Here is a 13,641-nt window from a genome sequence, read left to right as displayed (position 1 = left end):
ATATAAATAATTATAATTAAATTATGTTATATTATAATTAAGTATATAATTAAATTAAGTGTAAATTATGTTCATAATTATAATATATAAATAATTATAATTAAATTATGTTATATTATATAAATAATTTTAATTATATTAAATGAGAAAGTATCTGCAATATATTTAACATTATATTATTAATGTACTAAAAACGTATTATCTAATTTAAATTGTATTCTGATTTATTTTTTAAATTGTATTTGATTTGTTCTATATTTGTAAATTTATTTGTTAATATTTATTAATTATATTATCTTGAATCAAATTTTTATTATAGGTATAATATAGATATAATAATGCATATTAATATTTAAATAACATCTAAAATTAAAAATTTATAAAACGTATTACAATTCTTTAATATTTATATATATAATAACAATTTTACATATATATATATATATATATATATATATAATAAATTGTTGTTATAAATTTAATATGTATTATTAATATTTTAAATATATATTATTAATTGTTTGAAACACATGATCTTTGTAAATTTTATATAATTTTTGATTTTTATAATAAACCACATGGCACAATTTTCTTATACATCTACATGTCTATTTCTCTATGCTTCTTACATATTTAAAGAAAACATACACTCGCGCGCATTCGTGCAAATATTTACACACGCACGCACTAATCCACACAAATTAATTTGCACCTACTATATAAGCAAATAGGGACATTTTTAATTAAAAAATAAATTATATAATCATGAACCACTTTCTTCCATAATTTATGACAATATTAATTATAGCGATAAAAATTATCAAATTTAATTCACTTGATGTCATATAAAAGTCACAGCTTTCTATTAGAGTGATATACGATATGTACATATATTCGTGAACCGCTAGTAATGTATGTGGTTATATAGTATCCGATTTCAATCTGAGTTTAAATTACGGATGTTTGTTTAAACAACGGCGTTAATTATAAATTTATTTAATAAGTTCTGTTTTCTGAAGCAGCATAAAATATGAATAATTTACGATATTTAAATTATTTGTCAAAGAATATTATGTGTTTGTTTAGTTCTCCTCGGTTTAAGTTTAGTTCTATGTCATATATCATATAGTAGTGTCATTTATATCGTAGTATTGAACTTACAAGGAAAGGCACGGAAGTGTCCCCCTCCGATTTTGATGAACTTTTAATATGTTATTTTCTAGACAAAAATAAGGAACACGTATTTTTTTATTCGTGCCCATACGCGTGTCTAGGGGGTAAAACACCCCTTTGAAAAAAATCGATTTTTTCCTTTCGAGATGAATATTTCAGAAACTATAAGAGATAGAAAAAAATTTTCAAATTAAAAGTTAAATGGCTTCAAGAGTACTTTACAATAGCAACAAAAAAAATTTTAATTTTTTTAATTTTTCAAAATACCCCCACCACTAAATATATATTTTTCTAATTTTGAAATTTCTTTATTACCAAGTGAAAGGTTATTTTTTTACAAATCCAACTATATATGATTGTTATGTTTCGAAAAGTCATTTTTCAGAATTAATTATAAACCTCTCTGTAATACGCTATTCGTGTCCGTCCATGCGCTCGATTTTTCGCGCAACACATCTTGTTATTCTGTAATAAAAGATAACTAACACGGATACATTTATCTATGTAATTATGTTTTTTTCGCGTGCATAGCTAGAATAACATTGATATAACAAATCAAATTTATATTTAATATGTTATAAGATATTAAAACGTTAAATATAAATAAGCTCAAAATATATGCATGAAATGACGCACGAGACTCTAAACTTGTTTAATTTAAGATGGCACAAGATGAAATAATAATAATAATAATAATAATAATAATAATAACACTTATGTAAATAATATTATAAAAGAAGTAATATATATATGAAAATTTTGTAATTGTAACATACAATTTTATAAAGATCATCAATAAGAGAGGAGGAGAAAGGATAAGATAAAAGAAGATGTAAACATATAATATCCATTTATTAAATCATATACAGGGTATCCCATTTTAACTTTCACACTCGAATATCTCGAAACCATGGCGATTTCGGTGAAAATGTTTTAAACAAAAGTTGTATGGTTTTAAGGGGGCCATAAGATGGTGTCATTAGTATTACCTTGAAAAGTCGTTTGAAGGTCACGTGAAGGTCACCTCCAACTTTCTAAATGGGATACCCTATATACTTTTGCATATTCTTGTAGCTTGCCTCGAGAACTTTCCAAAACACTATAATTAAATATTTTTTCATTAAGTACTTGTCGAGTTATGAGGCTTGAAATAATTTCTTAATTTTACATAAACTATAAAATATCTAGTAACATATTCATTTTTTCGATTATCTCACCTTAATACTTTTATGTACAAAATAATGAGAGTAATCAATTGGTGTAAAGAAAACATACAGTTGCTTTTAAGAAAAAATATGGAATTGTTAATTGCAAATTCCATATTTTTTCTTAAAAACTGTATGTTTTCTTTACACCGATTGATTACTCTCATTATTTTGTACATAAAAGTATTAAGGTAAGATAATCGAAAAATGAATATTTTACTAGATATCTTATGGTTTATGTAAAATTAAGAAATTATTTCAAGCCTCATAACTCGAAAAGTACTCAATGAAGAAATACTTTATTATAGTGTTTTGGAAAGCTCTCGAGGCAAGCTACAAGAATATGCAAAAGTATATAGGATGTCCCATTTAAAAAGTTGGAGGTGAAGTTCACGTGACCTTCAAACGACTTTTCAAGGTAAAACCAATGACACCATCTTATGGCCCCCTTAAAACCATACAACTTTTGTTTAAAACATTTTCACCGAAACCGCCATGGTTTCGGGATATTCGAGTGTGAAAGTTAAGATGGAACATCCTGTATATCATATATATGGTGTAAGAAAACGTTATGTTTAAAACATTTTTTCATCCACCATCTTTGTAACAATTTTAAACCATAATTTTATTTATGTACATAATTATATCAAATGCATTTACACATTTATATTGTGCAATTGAATTATACAATTATGTTATAAAATTTCTTATTTGTCTATTTAATAAACAGCATTATATATTTATATATGATTTAATAAATGGATATATATTTACACCTTCTTTTATCTTATCCTTTCTCCTCCTCTCTTATTGATGATCTTTATAAAATTGTATGTTACAATTACAAAATTTTCATATATATTACTTCTTTTATAATATTATTTACATAAGTGTTATTATTATTATTATTATTATTATTATTATTATTATTATTATTATTATTATTATTTCATCTTGTGCCATCTTAAATTAAACAAGTTTAGAGTCTCGTGCGTCATTTCATGCATACATTTTGAGCTTATTTATATTTAACGTTTTAATGTTATTCTAATGTTTATCAATGTTATTCTAACTATGCACGCGAAAAAAACATAATTATATAGATAAATGTATCCGTGTTAGTTATCTTTTATGATGGAAAAACAGGATGTGTTGCGCGAAAAATCGAGCGCATAGACGGACACGAATAGCGTATTACAGAGAGGTTTATAATTAATTCTGGAAAATAACTTTTCGAAACATAACTTAATTATATATGGTTGGATTCGTAAAAACATAACCTTTCACTTGGTGATAGTGAAATTTCACAATTAAAAAAAAATATATTTAGTGGTGGGGGTATTTTGAAAAATTAAAAAACTAAAAATTTTTTTTGTTATTATTGTAAAGTACTCTTGAAGCCATTTATCTTTTAATTTGAAAATTTTTTCTATCTCTTATAGTTTCTGAAATATTCATCTCGAAAGGAAAAAACAGATTTTTTTCAAAGAGATGTTTTACCCCCTAGACACGCGTATGGGCACGTATAAAAGAATACGTGTCCCTTATTTTTGTCTAGAAAACAACATATTAAAAGCTCATCAAAATCGGAGGGGGACACTTTCGTGCCTTTCCTTGTTAGATCAAAATTAAAGATAAAAAGTGATGATTTAAGTGATAGATTGTTAGCACGTTGTACTGTTGTACTAAAATTGTCCTGGCAAGAATAGTAGAAAGTGTGCCCGAGCACTTGAATATTTTTGATTAAGTAAATAGATAGACCACCCGAGCACTTGAGATAGATATAAACAGATAAGTGCTCGGGCGTTTTCGGTCCGCGATGTCAAGAGGCAGTGAGAATCTCGGCGTCGTTGCGAGAGCACGATTAGTTGCAGAAGGATCGCGCGAGTAGAAAGATCGACCCCTTGTATACATGCAGTTAATAAAGAATTATATCCTTTTAAGCTCAGAGAAGTGGCTCAGCTCATTTACAATCCCGATATTCGCGATTACGTTCATAACAACTGGCGACCGTGACAGGACAATTTGTTCGCGAAATCGGGAATTAGAATTTGAATCTTTGTTGTGTCGACGCCGTGAAGATGGATGCCCTAAAGAAACGAAGAAAGGCGCTTCGTATAGCCTTTACAAAGGCTCTCACTGCGTTCTCAACAAGATTAGAGAGCGACTGCTCAAGAGAAGAAAAGATAGTGGCGTTGCAATTCCTTGAAACGAAAATGACTGAGCTGGATGCAGTACATTCTGCATATAACGAAACACTGTTCGAATCAGAGGCGGACGAGACTGATATCAACAGAGAGTTAGAATCGGGCGATGTATACAAAATTCAGTACCTATCAGCGAAAATGAAAATATCTAAGATAACGCCATCGACGTCGGACAACATATCGAGAATGGTCTCGACGAACACCCTGAAAACGTCGAAGCTTCCTAAGTTAAAATTATCAAAATTTGGCGGTAATATTAAAGATTGGCTTTCTCTTTGAAGCCAGTTTAAGAAGATAAGCGAAGATCCTTCAATTAGTGAAGAAGATAAAATGCAATATCTACAACAAGAAATGATACCGAATTCGCGCACGAACGAGCTCGTGCGAAGTTTCCCGCCTACGGGGGAAAATTATAAAAAAGCAATTTCGAGCCTAAAAAATCGTTTTGGACGAGACAATATCATTGTGGAATTTTACGTGCGCGAACTACTAGGTCTCGTGTTGCAAAACGCAGTAAAGGGAAATAAGAAGTTGTCCCTTACGAGCCTATACGATAAGCTCAAGTGCTACATTCGTTCATTGGCGTGACGACGAACAATTGTGCCGCTATGCTGTACCCGCTCGTCAAGTCGTCTCTCTCAGAAGAGGTTCTTCGAGCATGGCAACACAGTGGACAACGGAAAACGATGGAAACAAACGGACAACGTGAAACAATAGATCGACTCACAAAACTTCTTAGATTCCTGCAGTTGGAAATGGAAAGCCAGGAGCGCATCGACATGGCATTGACAGGCTTCGGTTTATCGACGGAACAAGAGAAAATGAAGAAGCTGAAAGGTAAAACAGAATCGACGGCGGAAGGAGGCAGCTAGTGCTAGTGTGCTTCTCGTGGCAAAGGACCAATGGAGGCTAGAGTGCATTTTCTGTAAGTTAAATCACGATAGTCTAAACTGCGAATCCGCGCGTAAATTAATATTAAATGAACAAAAAGACATTGTTAAGAAAGAAGGCTGTTGCTTTAATTGTCTAAAACGCGGACATATTTCATAAAAATGTAAAGCTAAAGTAAAATGCGATTGGTGATCGAGACAGTACGTTCTATTAATGTGTCCGAGTATAGTTCGCAAGGAGAACAATTCCGTAATTAAACCGAGCGTTTCTGTAAATAAGTCGAATGATAACGAAAAGATTGTCGATGATCAGAACCTAGCTTTATTTTGCGAGACGCCGGATGTTTGTTTACAAACTCTTCGAATAAAATTGTGTTCTCAAACGCGAGAGAAAAGTGTAAGTGCGATTTTTGATACGGCGTCACAACGTTCGTATATCCGCACAGATATTGCGAGAGAATTAGGTTACGTTTCGCTTGGTGAATTAAAAGTTTCACATTCGCTGTTCGGCGGAATCAAATCGGGAAGCGAAATTCACAATATGTTTAAGATACACATTCAGAATTTAGATGAATCGTACGCGTGCAATTTCTCGGCCATAAACCGGGATATTATTTGCGCTCCGATCGCGAGTATTAAGCGAGATGCATGGGTCGATGAATTACAAGCAAAGAATATTAATCTAACAGATATCGGAGGTAAAAGTGATTCTATAGAAGTGCTAATCGGTGCGGATGTAGCCGATAAATTATTAACTGGTAGGAAATGCGATTTAAAGAATGGATTAACGGCTATCGAGACACGTCTAGGATGGACGGTGTTAGGCAAATTATCCACGAGAAAGAATCCACGAGATCTGACGCGATGGTAATGATAACGACAATGTTCGTGCAGGAGGCCAATCTATGCGATTTGTGGCGTCTAGATGCTATCGGTATCACAGATTCGATCGAGAAAGCGGATTAAGCAGCGAGAGACGAACAAACGCGGAAGTTTTTGATAGAAACGGCTAAATTGAACGCGGACGGTCGATATGAAGTTTGATTACCGTGGACGGAAAGTCATGAGCTTGTTTCCAGCAATTACGATATAGCGCGCAATAAATTTGAAAGATGTCTGGATAAACTTGCTTCAAAAAATTTATTAGAAGCGTATGATAATGTTTTCAAGGAATGGCTGTCAGAAGGGATTATTGAAAAAGTACCTGACGATGAAATTGACAATTTAGGCCATTATTTACCGCATCGCCCAATGATAAAATTGAATAGTACGACTAAAATAAGACCGGTGTTTGACGCTTCTGCTTCTAAGAGAGGATATCCGTCTTTAAATCAATGCCTCAAAAAGGGCCCTAACTTAATTGAGTTAGTACCTTCGTCTTTGAATAGATTTTGAGAAAGAGAGATCGGAGTAGTGTGTGTCTGATATAAAGAAAGCGTTTTTACAGATAATTGTAAACAAGGCAGACCGGGATTATCTCCGTTTCTTTTGGATCGTAGGCGGTAAAAGGATAGTTTCCCGTCATTGTCGAGTAGTATTCGGTCTAGCCTGCAGCCCATTTATATTAGCAGCGATCATTCAACTCCATTTATCGACGTTCTTAACAAACATTGACGCGAATAAAAAATCAGCGGAAAAATTAAGAGAATCGTTCTATGTCGACAATTATGTCACGAGTGTAGATTCGGAAGAAGAATGAAGAACGTTTATATCAGAATTCACGACGATAATGAAAACAGGCGGTTTCGAACTTCGTGGCTGGGAAAGTTCACATGATTCGAGAGCTAGCGAAACAACACTCGTTTTGGGAATTTTATGGAACAAAAACAAAGACACTATTTCGGTCAATCCGTCAGTGTTGAATTTGAATATTTCAAGCGTTATAACGAAAAGAGTAATTTTGTCCGCAACGCACAAAATTTTCGATCCTATCGGCTTTACGTGTTCCATATCGTTGTTGCCTAAATTATTGCTTAAAGAATTATGGACGGAAAAGAAAGATTGGGACACAAAGGTCGCGGATAATCAAGCAAGTAAATTCGTGAACTGGGTAAACGAGTTACCTTTATCGAATCGAATCGACATCCCGCGAAAACTCGGCAGGGATGATTTAACATTACATACGTCGTTTTGCGACGCCAGCGATTCGGCTTATGCAGCAGCTGTTTTCGCGAGAATGGAATATGAGAGCGCAGTAAACGTTACACTTTTGAGTGCGAGATCTCGCATAGCTCCCGAAAAAGCTACAATTCCGCGTCTCGAATTGATGGCGGCCACAATAGCGGTCAGACTTACAACCTCTGTTATTAAGTCTTTAACGCGAAAGAGTTCTAGAACGACGTTTTAGTTAGACCGACTCGACTACAGTGTTGGCGTGGATCAAACGCGACATGCAATGGGGAACGTTCGTTCGGAACAGAATAAAAGAAATACGCGAGTTCAGTAGACAAGAGGAATGGAAATATGTACCCGAGGATTTAAATCCTGCGGAAATTCCGTCGCGTGGTTGAAGTCCCGCTCAGCTAGTACGATCTGAGTAGTGGTTAGGCTCCTCATGGCTTTATAAGCCAGATATAGATTGGCCCAAAGGAAAGGGCGACTTTGTCGAAGAAGAAATAAATAGAGAAATTAAAAAGTCGGCTTTAGTATATACAATTAGCACGGAAACTACTACGTTTAAAGTCGATGATTACTTTTCGTCTTATAATAAGCTAATACGTTTTTTGGCATGGATGCATAGGTTTCTTTTAAATAGGAAAAAAGAGATCGATAAAAGAAAGAAATTAAACGACGATCTTGATATGCACGAATTGCCTAAAAAAGCATATTTATCTGAAAAAGAACGAAAGAGATTATACTTAACTTTCGCGGAAATAAAAGCAGCAGAAACTAGATTATTTAAATATCTACAAGACAAATGTTTACGACTGTAAAAGGTAAAGAAAAATTATCTACCTTTAAGATAATGAAGAATAAATACGATTTATACGTCTTAAAGACTAAGATTTGTAATCGAATCGATGATCTCAATTTTTTATGTCCTATTCTTTTAGATAATAATCATGACATAATTTATATGCTAGTGAAAGAAACTCATGAATCCATGGGCCATGCCGGAACACAGATTATTATCAATTATTTACGGGAAAGATTTTGGATTATTTCTCTTCGAAAAATAATAAGAGCGATGATAGTGTTACGTCCAGACTCTGGAATGGATGGGCCGTATGGAAGGTCGCAACTTACTTACCCCGTGACACACTTTATTCGGGCGTGTGTATAGATCGGGTCGAACGAATGTGAAGGGCCTGACACAGGTCAGCGACCGAAGGTCTCTATAACGCTGCGTTTTAAGCCTATTCGTTCGATGGTCCCTTTTCGATAAAGGAATTTAATCCTTATTACGCGGGATGGGACCTAGTGCGATCTCAGGATTTAGGGAAGAGAACGGGTTAAATAATTAAATTATACATTAAATTAAAGGTACATATATTATGCAAAAATAAAGAAAGAAAAATACATTTTAGCAGTTGTAGCTATGGGTGAGTAGGTATCTGCGGGTGTGTGTATATATTCTCGCGGGTGTTACAATCGTTCGGAGGTCATCAATCAGAATATACAGGGAAGAATTTACGTTAAGAATTAAATTCTGACTGGTTAATACAATATACATATAATTAATATAATATAAGAAATAAAGCAAAATGAAAAAGTGAATGTGTAAATAAAAAAAAAAGGATGAATAACTCTTACTAATTAAGGGAGGTATAGAATTCGTCGGTTGCGGATAAGTGTGTGTAAGTTACAGGAAGTGGGGGGTTATGTACAAATTTATTGGGTGAGGGAAAAAGCGAAGGGTCAGAGTTCTTCAATCCTAGCTGTGGAAGGAGGAAACCTCCTCCAGAGGGCTTGGATAGGGACAGCTAAAGGGAGGTGATAACCCGGGAGGTACCAGGGGATGACGGAATTGGAAGGGGCGGTGGTTATGTGATTCAGTAGGTCTTGGTGGTTAACTCGGCCTGGGCCCACGCAGAATGTTCCTTCAGGTATGGGGAGATCGAAGAAGGGGAACTGAGATAAGAAATAATTTAGAGAATCGGGATGGGGAGATTCAGGTGTTTCGTTATGGTGAGGATGTTCCGACGGGGAATCGGGAGGGAAGTCGAAATCGGGGGAATCTTGTTCAAGGTCGGGAAGATCTCTCGCGAAATCTCCTAGAGCCTCGCTGAATTCAGAAAACTCTGAGGAGGTGGAAGGGGAAGGAGGGTCTGAGTCGAGGGTGATGACAGGTATGGGAGGAGTACGCTCCCGGACAGGAGGTGAGGGGGAACGAGGGGGTTCGGGAGAAGGCAAAGGAGAGGGTTGGAATACAAGGGTTGATGAAGTAGTTGGGGAAGGAGAAAATTCTGGTGGGGTCAGGGTAGGAGATCTGGGGGATGAACCAGACGACGGCGCGGGGCCTGGAACAGGTGTACCGGGGAAGGTCGAGGAATGCCCTGGGGACGAGATTGGAGAATAATTCGGAATACAGGGTGAGGAAGAGGGGTTAGGTGTGTGTGTGTTAGTGTCGAGTTTTTTACTGCTAACGGGCGCGTCAATATTATCTAAGGTATCGCCATTAATAGGTTTAGGTAAAGATTGAGCCTGTATCCGTCTGTTCAGCCGATTCCGCCACCGCAACGCTGCCCGCCGTTTACCGGTGGGAGGCACTAATAATAATTTTGACGCTGAATATCTTACTGATTTGATGTTAGACTAGCTATTATAAAATATATCACTGTTGTCATTGGGAAAAGATGGATAAGCCTTAGGCAAAATAATAATTCGTTCTGAAAGATTTTATTCTTAAGTTTAAATTGGTCATACAAATAAAGAGATAGTTAAGTAATAAATAGAAGGGGAATGAAATGAATTAACGTGACTCTAAAATGGTTTCAAATAAAGGTTTGAAATTTAGGAGAAATTCGGTTTAGGATTTGTTCGCGAATCGCCTTGCGGAGATTCCCGGCGAACGAGGGATTGTTCGCGAATCGCCTTGCGGAGATTCTAGACGAACAGGGAGAGATGAGGAGGATGATTAGGAAGAGGAAAGAGACAAGAAGTAATTAAACGATTATTAAATTGTCGAAATTTATCTTCTATAGATTAGAGGAAAAATCAAGGATCATTCCCAATGACAGTTGGTTAACACGAGAGAGGGGAATTGAACTGTTAACGATAGATTGCTATTGATGGTTACTATGGAATTTTAACTGATCGGGAGTATTATTGATTAAATTCTTATTACCTTAAAGATCTGTAACTCAACTCTTTAATTACTTAAAGATCGTTTCTCAATCGAATGGGAAGGAGAAATAAGGACTGAGAGAGGATTTAGACTTACTACTTATTGAGAGCGTTGATATATATATATATATATACATATATAACGATTTAGTCAAGGCGAGTCTCTAGTCGCGGTCGGAGAGGCCCCAATGCTGGAGAACAGGTGACCTGGTTGATGTTGGACTCTGTTCACTTCGTGCACTTCGGGTTTCTTTTTTCGGTTAATCTAACTCGCGAAAGCTAAGACTCAGACGCTCAAACTGCGGAAGAAGTACTGGCAACTGCAGGAGAAGTTTTGAGTACGGAAAGGCTGTGTCTCGCGTCTTGCGCTCGAGTTTTTAAAGTCATTGCTCCTCCTCTTTTCTGGATAGTGGGAATCCCTTTTGGGCGAATGAGATAATTTCAGTTGCTCCCCTTCTTAAGAACAAGGAGGCTGATTTTGGAGGGAAAGGCGGTTCTAAGATTGTAATAGGCTGCCCCTTTGGTTCCAAATTCTGGCTCTATCCAGCAGAGAGTGGGAGCTTAGCGGACAGATTTTATGACTTGCGAGAGTCTTTTCGCGTTTCGGTTAGCGCTTAAGGGTGGCCAGGCGAATTGTTTAGTTTCCCCTTTTGATTACTAGCTTAAGATTCTGCAGCCCTGGAGGGTTTCTATTTTCATAACTCCACGTGTGGAGCGCTATAAAAATTTTATTGCGGTTCTGGTTCCGATTTAAAATTTCTAAGTTCCAACGACTGACCATCCTTAGCTCTAGTTTTTCTTGTATATTTTTGCTTCGAGTCTCTCGATCTCAGATATCCGCTGCAAGGGTTAGATATACATATGTTTATAGTTGGTGCGATTCTTAAGAAGGATCGCTTTGTTACTAGAGTTCCGATGGTTCTAACGGACGTCCCAACTGTAAACATGTGCGAGTTCGATTTTATTACAGTTCTTTAATTTAGTGGAAATTTTCTATTTATAATAACATGCTGTCCGCGTAGTCTAGACTCATTTATTACTTTTCGTTTCCTTGATTTGGATATCGCCGAGAGTTATCCGCGCACATGGTTATCGTATAGTTTTTGTATAGTTTCAAAGAAAGTAAAGAATCACGACGTCCATCGGACGTAACAATAGCCAATTGTATAGTCTGCAAGAGGCAGAAAACGAAACGTATGAAAATCGAAGTTCCTCCTTTATCTCCCCATCGCGTTCGCGACGCAACAATTTTCGAGATAGTTGGGATCGATTTTGCAGGTCCACTATTTTTGCGGGATGGGGGGAAGGGATGGATTTGTATTTTTACCTGTGCCGTGTACCGAGCGGTACATTTCGAGTTAGCATCAACACTATCGATTTAGGGTTTCATAGAATGCTTACGTAGATTTATAGCAAGACGCGGACGACCACGTACCATACCTATATAGCGATAATGGGATTAATTTTACTGGCGCCGCTAACGCATTAAGCAAATTAGACTGGGAAAAAATCGCTAAACACAGTTCGGCACACAGGCATTACAGATCGAATGGTATTTTAATTCGCCAGCAGCACCGTGGTGGGGTGGTTGGTGGGAGAGACTCATAGGAATTCTGAAAACACTATTGCGAAAGATACTAGGAAAAGCGAGTCTTTCATACGCAAGTTTAAACACATTTCTGTGTGATGCAAAAGCAATAATTAATACTCGACCTCTAACGTATATCTCAGAAGATCCCGAGGATCTTAAGCCATTGTCACCGTCGGTATTTCTTCAAGAAAATCGAGAATACGGTGTATCCGACTGCGATATGCTATATCGGGCAAAATTAGAAAAGAAACTCAAACACAGACAGAAAATTATCGAAGACCTTCGAAAAAGATTTCGTACGGAATACTTAGGTCAATTATTATTGAAGGAAGGAAAAAAGAAAGAAACGCGGAAAATAGAAATCGGCAACGTCGTTCTAGTCGGCGACAACACACACAAGCGCATAGATTGGCCCTTAGCACGCGTAGTGAAAATAATTCCGGGCCGCGACAGTCAAGATAGAGTGTTTGTTTTAAAAATCAAGAATGGTTTGTTTAAGAGGCCGGTGTAAAGAATCTATCCGTTAGAAATAAAGCGAGGAAGGTCTGAGACCCTCATCAAAGATTTAGACAGGCGAGCGAGCTCCAAAGAACTTAGCGATAAAATTGATTGTATTAGAAAGGAGCAATCTGTTTATAAAGAGAAAGTCGACGATCTAAAGATTGTAACCACACAAAGTGGACGCGCTAGTAAGAAATCTGATCGTTTTGAAATCAAGCGTTAGAAGAACATATTTAGCGTTTTGCTTTGTATAATTTCCTGAGTTCATTTTTTCTGTATTGAGCTATTTCGATATATGTACAATCTTAGACTAAGCTTTTACGATAAGTTATAGATATTCGTTCCCACGAAAAGGGGGAGGATGTCCTGGCAAGGATAGTAGAAAATGTGCCCGAGCACTTGAAATATTTTTCTAGAAATAAACAGCCGAACACTTGAGTTAGAGATAGAACAGATAGGTCGCCCGGGCATTTTCGGTCCGGGATGTAAAGAGACAGTGAGAATCTCGGCGTCGTTGCGAGAGCACGAGGAGTTGCGAAAGGATCGCGCGAGTAGGAAGATCGACCCCTTGTATACACGCAGTGTTAATAAAGTATTATATCCTTTTAAGCTTAGATAAGTGGCTCAGCTCATTTACGATCCCGATATTCGCGATTACGTTCATAACGATAGTCAAACGCATACGCCTCGATTTTCTTCCTTTTCAGTTAATTGTTGTAAAACGATCATGCCGGTTGCACATGCAGGAGTGAAATTAGTGTATTTGCATTATTCACCTAAATATTTCT

General features: G+C 36.2%; 1 protein-coding gene and 1 pseudogene across 1 annotated transcript; both read left to right on the top strand.

Annotated features, from left to right (window-relative positions):
* The first annotated feature begins 4,459 nt into the window (after positions 1 to 4,459).
* Positions 4,460 to 6,346, top strand: LOC145961831 (uncharacterized; annotated as a pseudogene).
* An 858-nt stretch (positions 6,347 to 7,204) lies between these two features.
* LOC145961830 (uncharacterized) lies at positions 7,205 to 7,822 on the top strand. The gene has a single exon (XM_083082310.1). The coding sequence runs from the start codon at positions 7,205 to 7,207 to the stop codon at positions 7,820 to 7,822; it is 618 nt and encodes a 205-aa protein (XP_082938436.1).
* The last annotated feature ends 5,819 nt before the right edge of the window (positions 7,823 to 13,641 follow it).

The sequence above is a fragment of the Camponotus vicinus genome, unplaced genomic scaffold (genome assembly GCF_025532165.1).
Source record: "Camponotus vicinus isolate PSW18456_S1 unplaced genomic scaffold, iyCamVici1.0 SCAF_11, whole genome shotgun sequence".
In the NCBI taxonomy this organism is placed as follows: domain Eukaryota; kingdom Metazoa; phylum Arthropoda; class Insecta; order Hymenoptera; family Formicidae; genus Camponotus; species Camponotus vicinus.
This window is presented reverse-complemented; position numbering and strand designations above follow the sequence as displayed.

Excerpts from the sequence above, each read along its gene's own strand:
- LOC145961830 (XM_083082310.1), top strand. The coding sequence starts at position 7,205 with ATGAAAACAGGCGGTTTCGAACTTCGTGGCTGGGAAAGTTCACATGAT.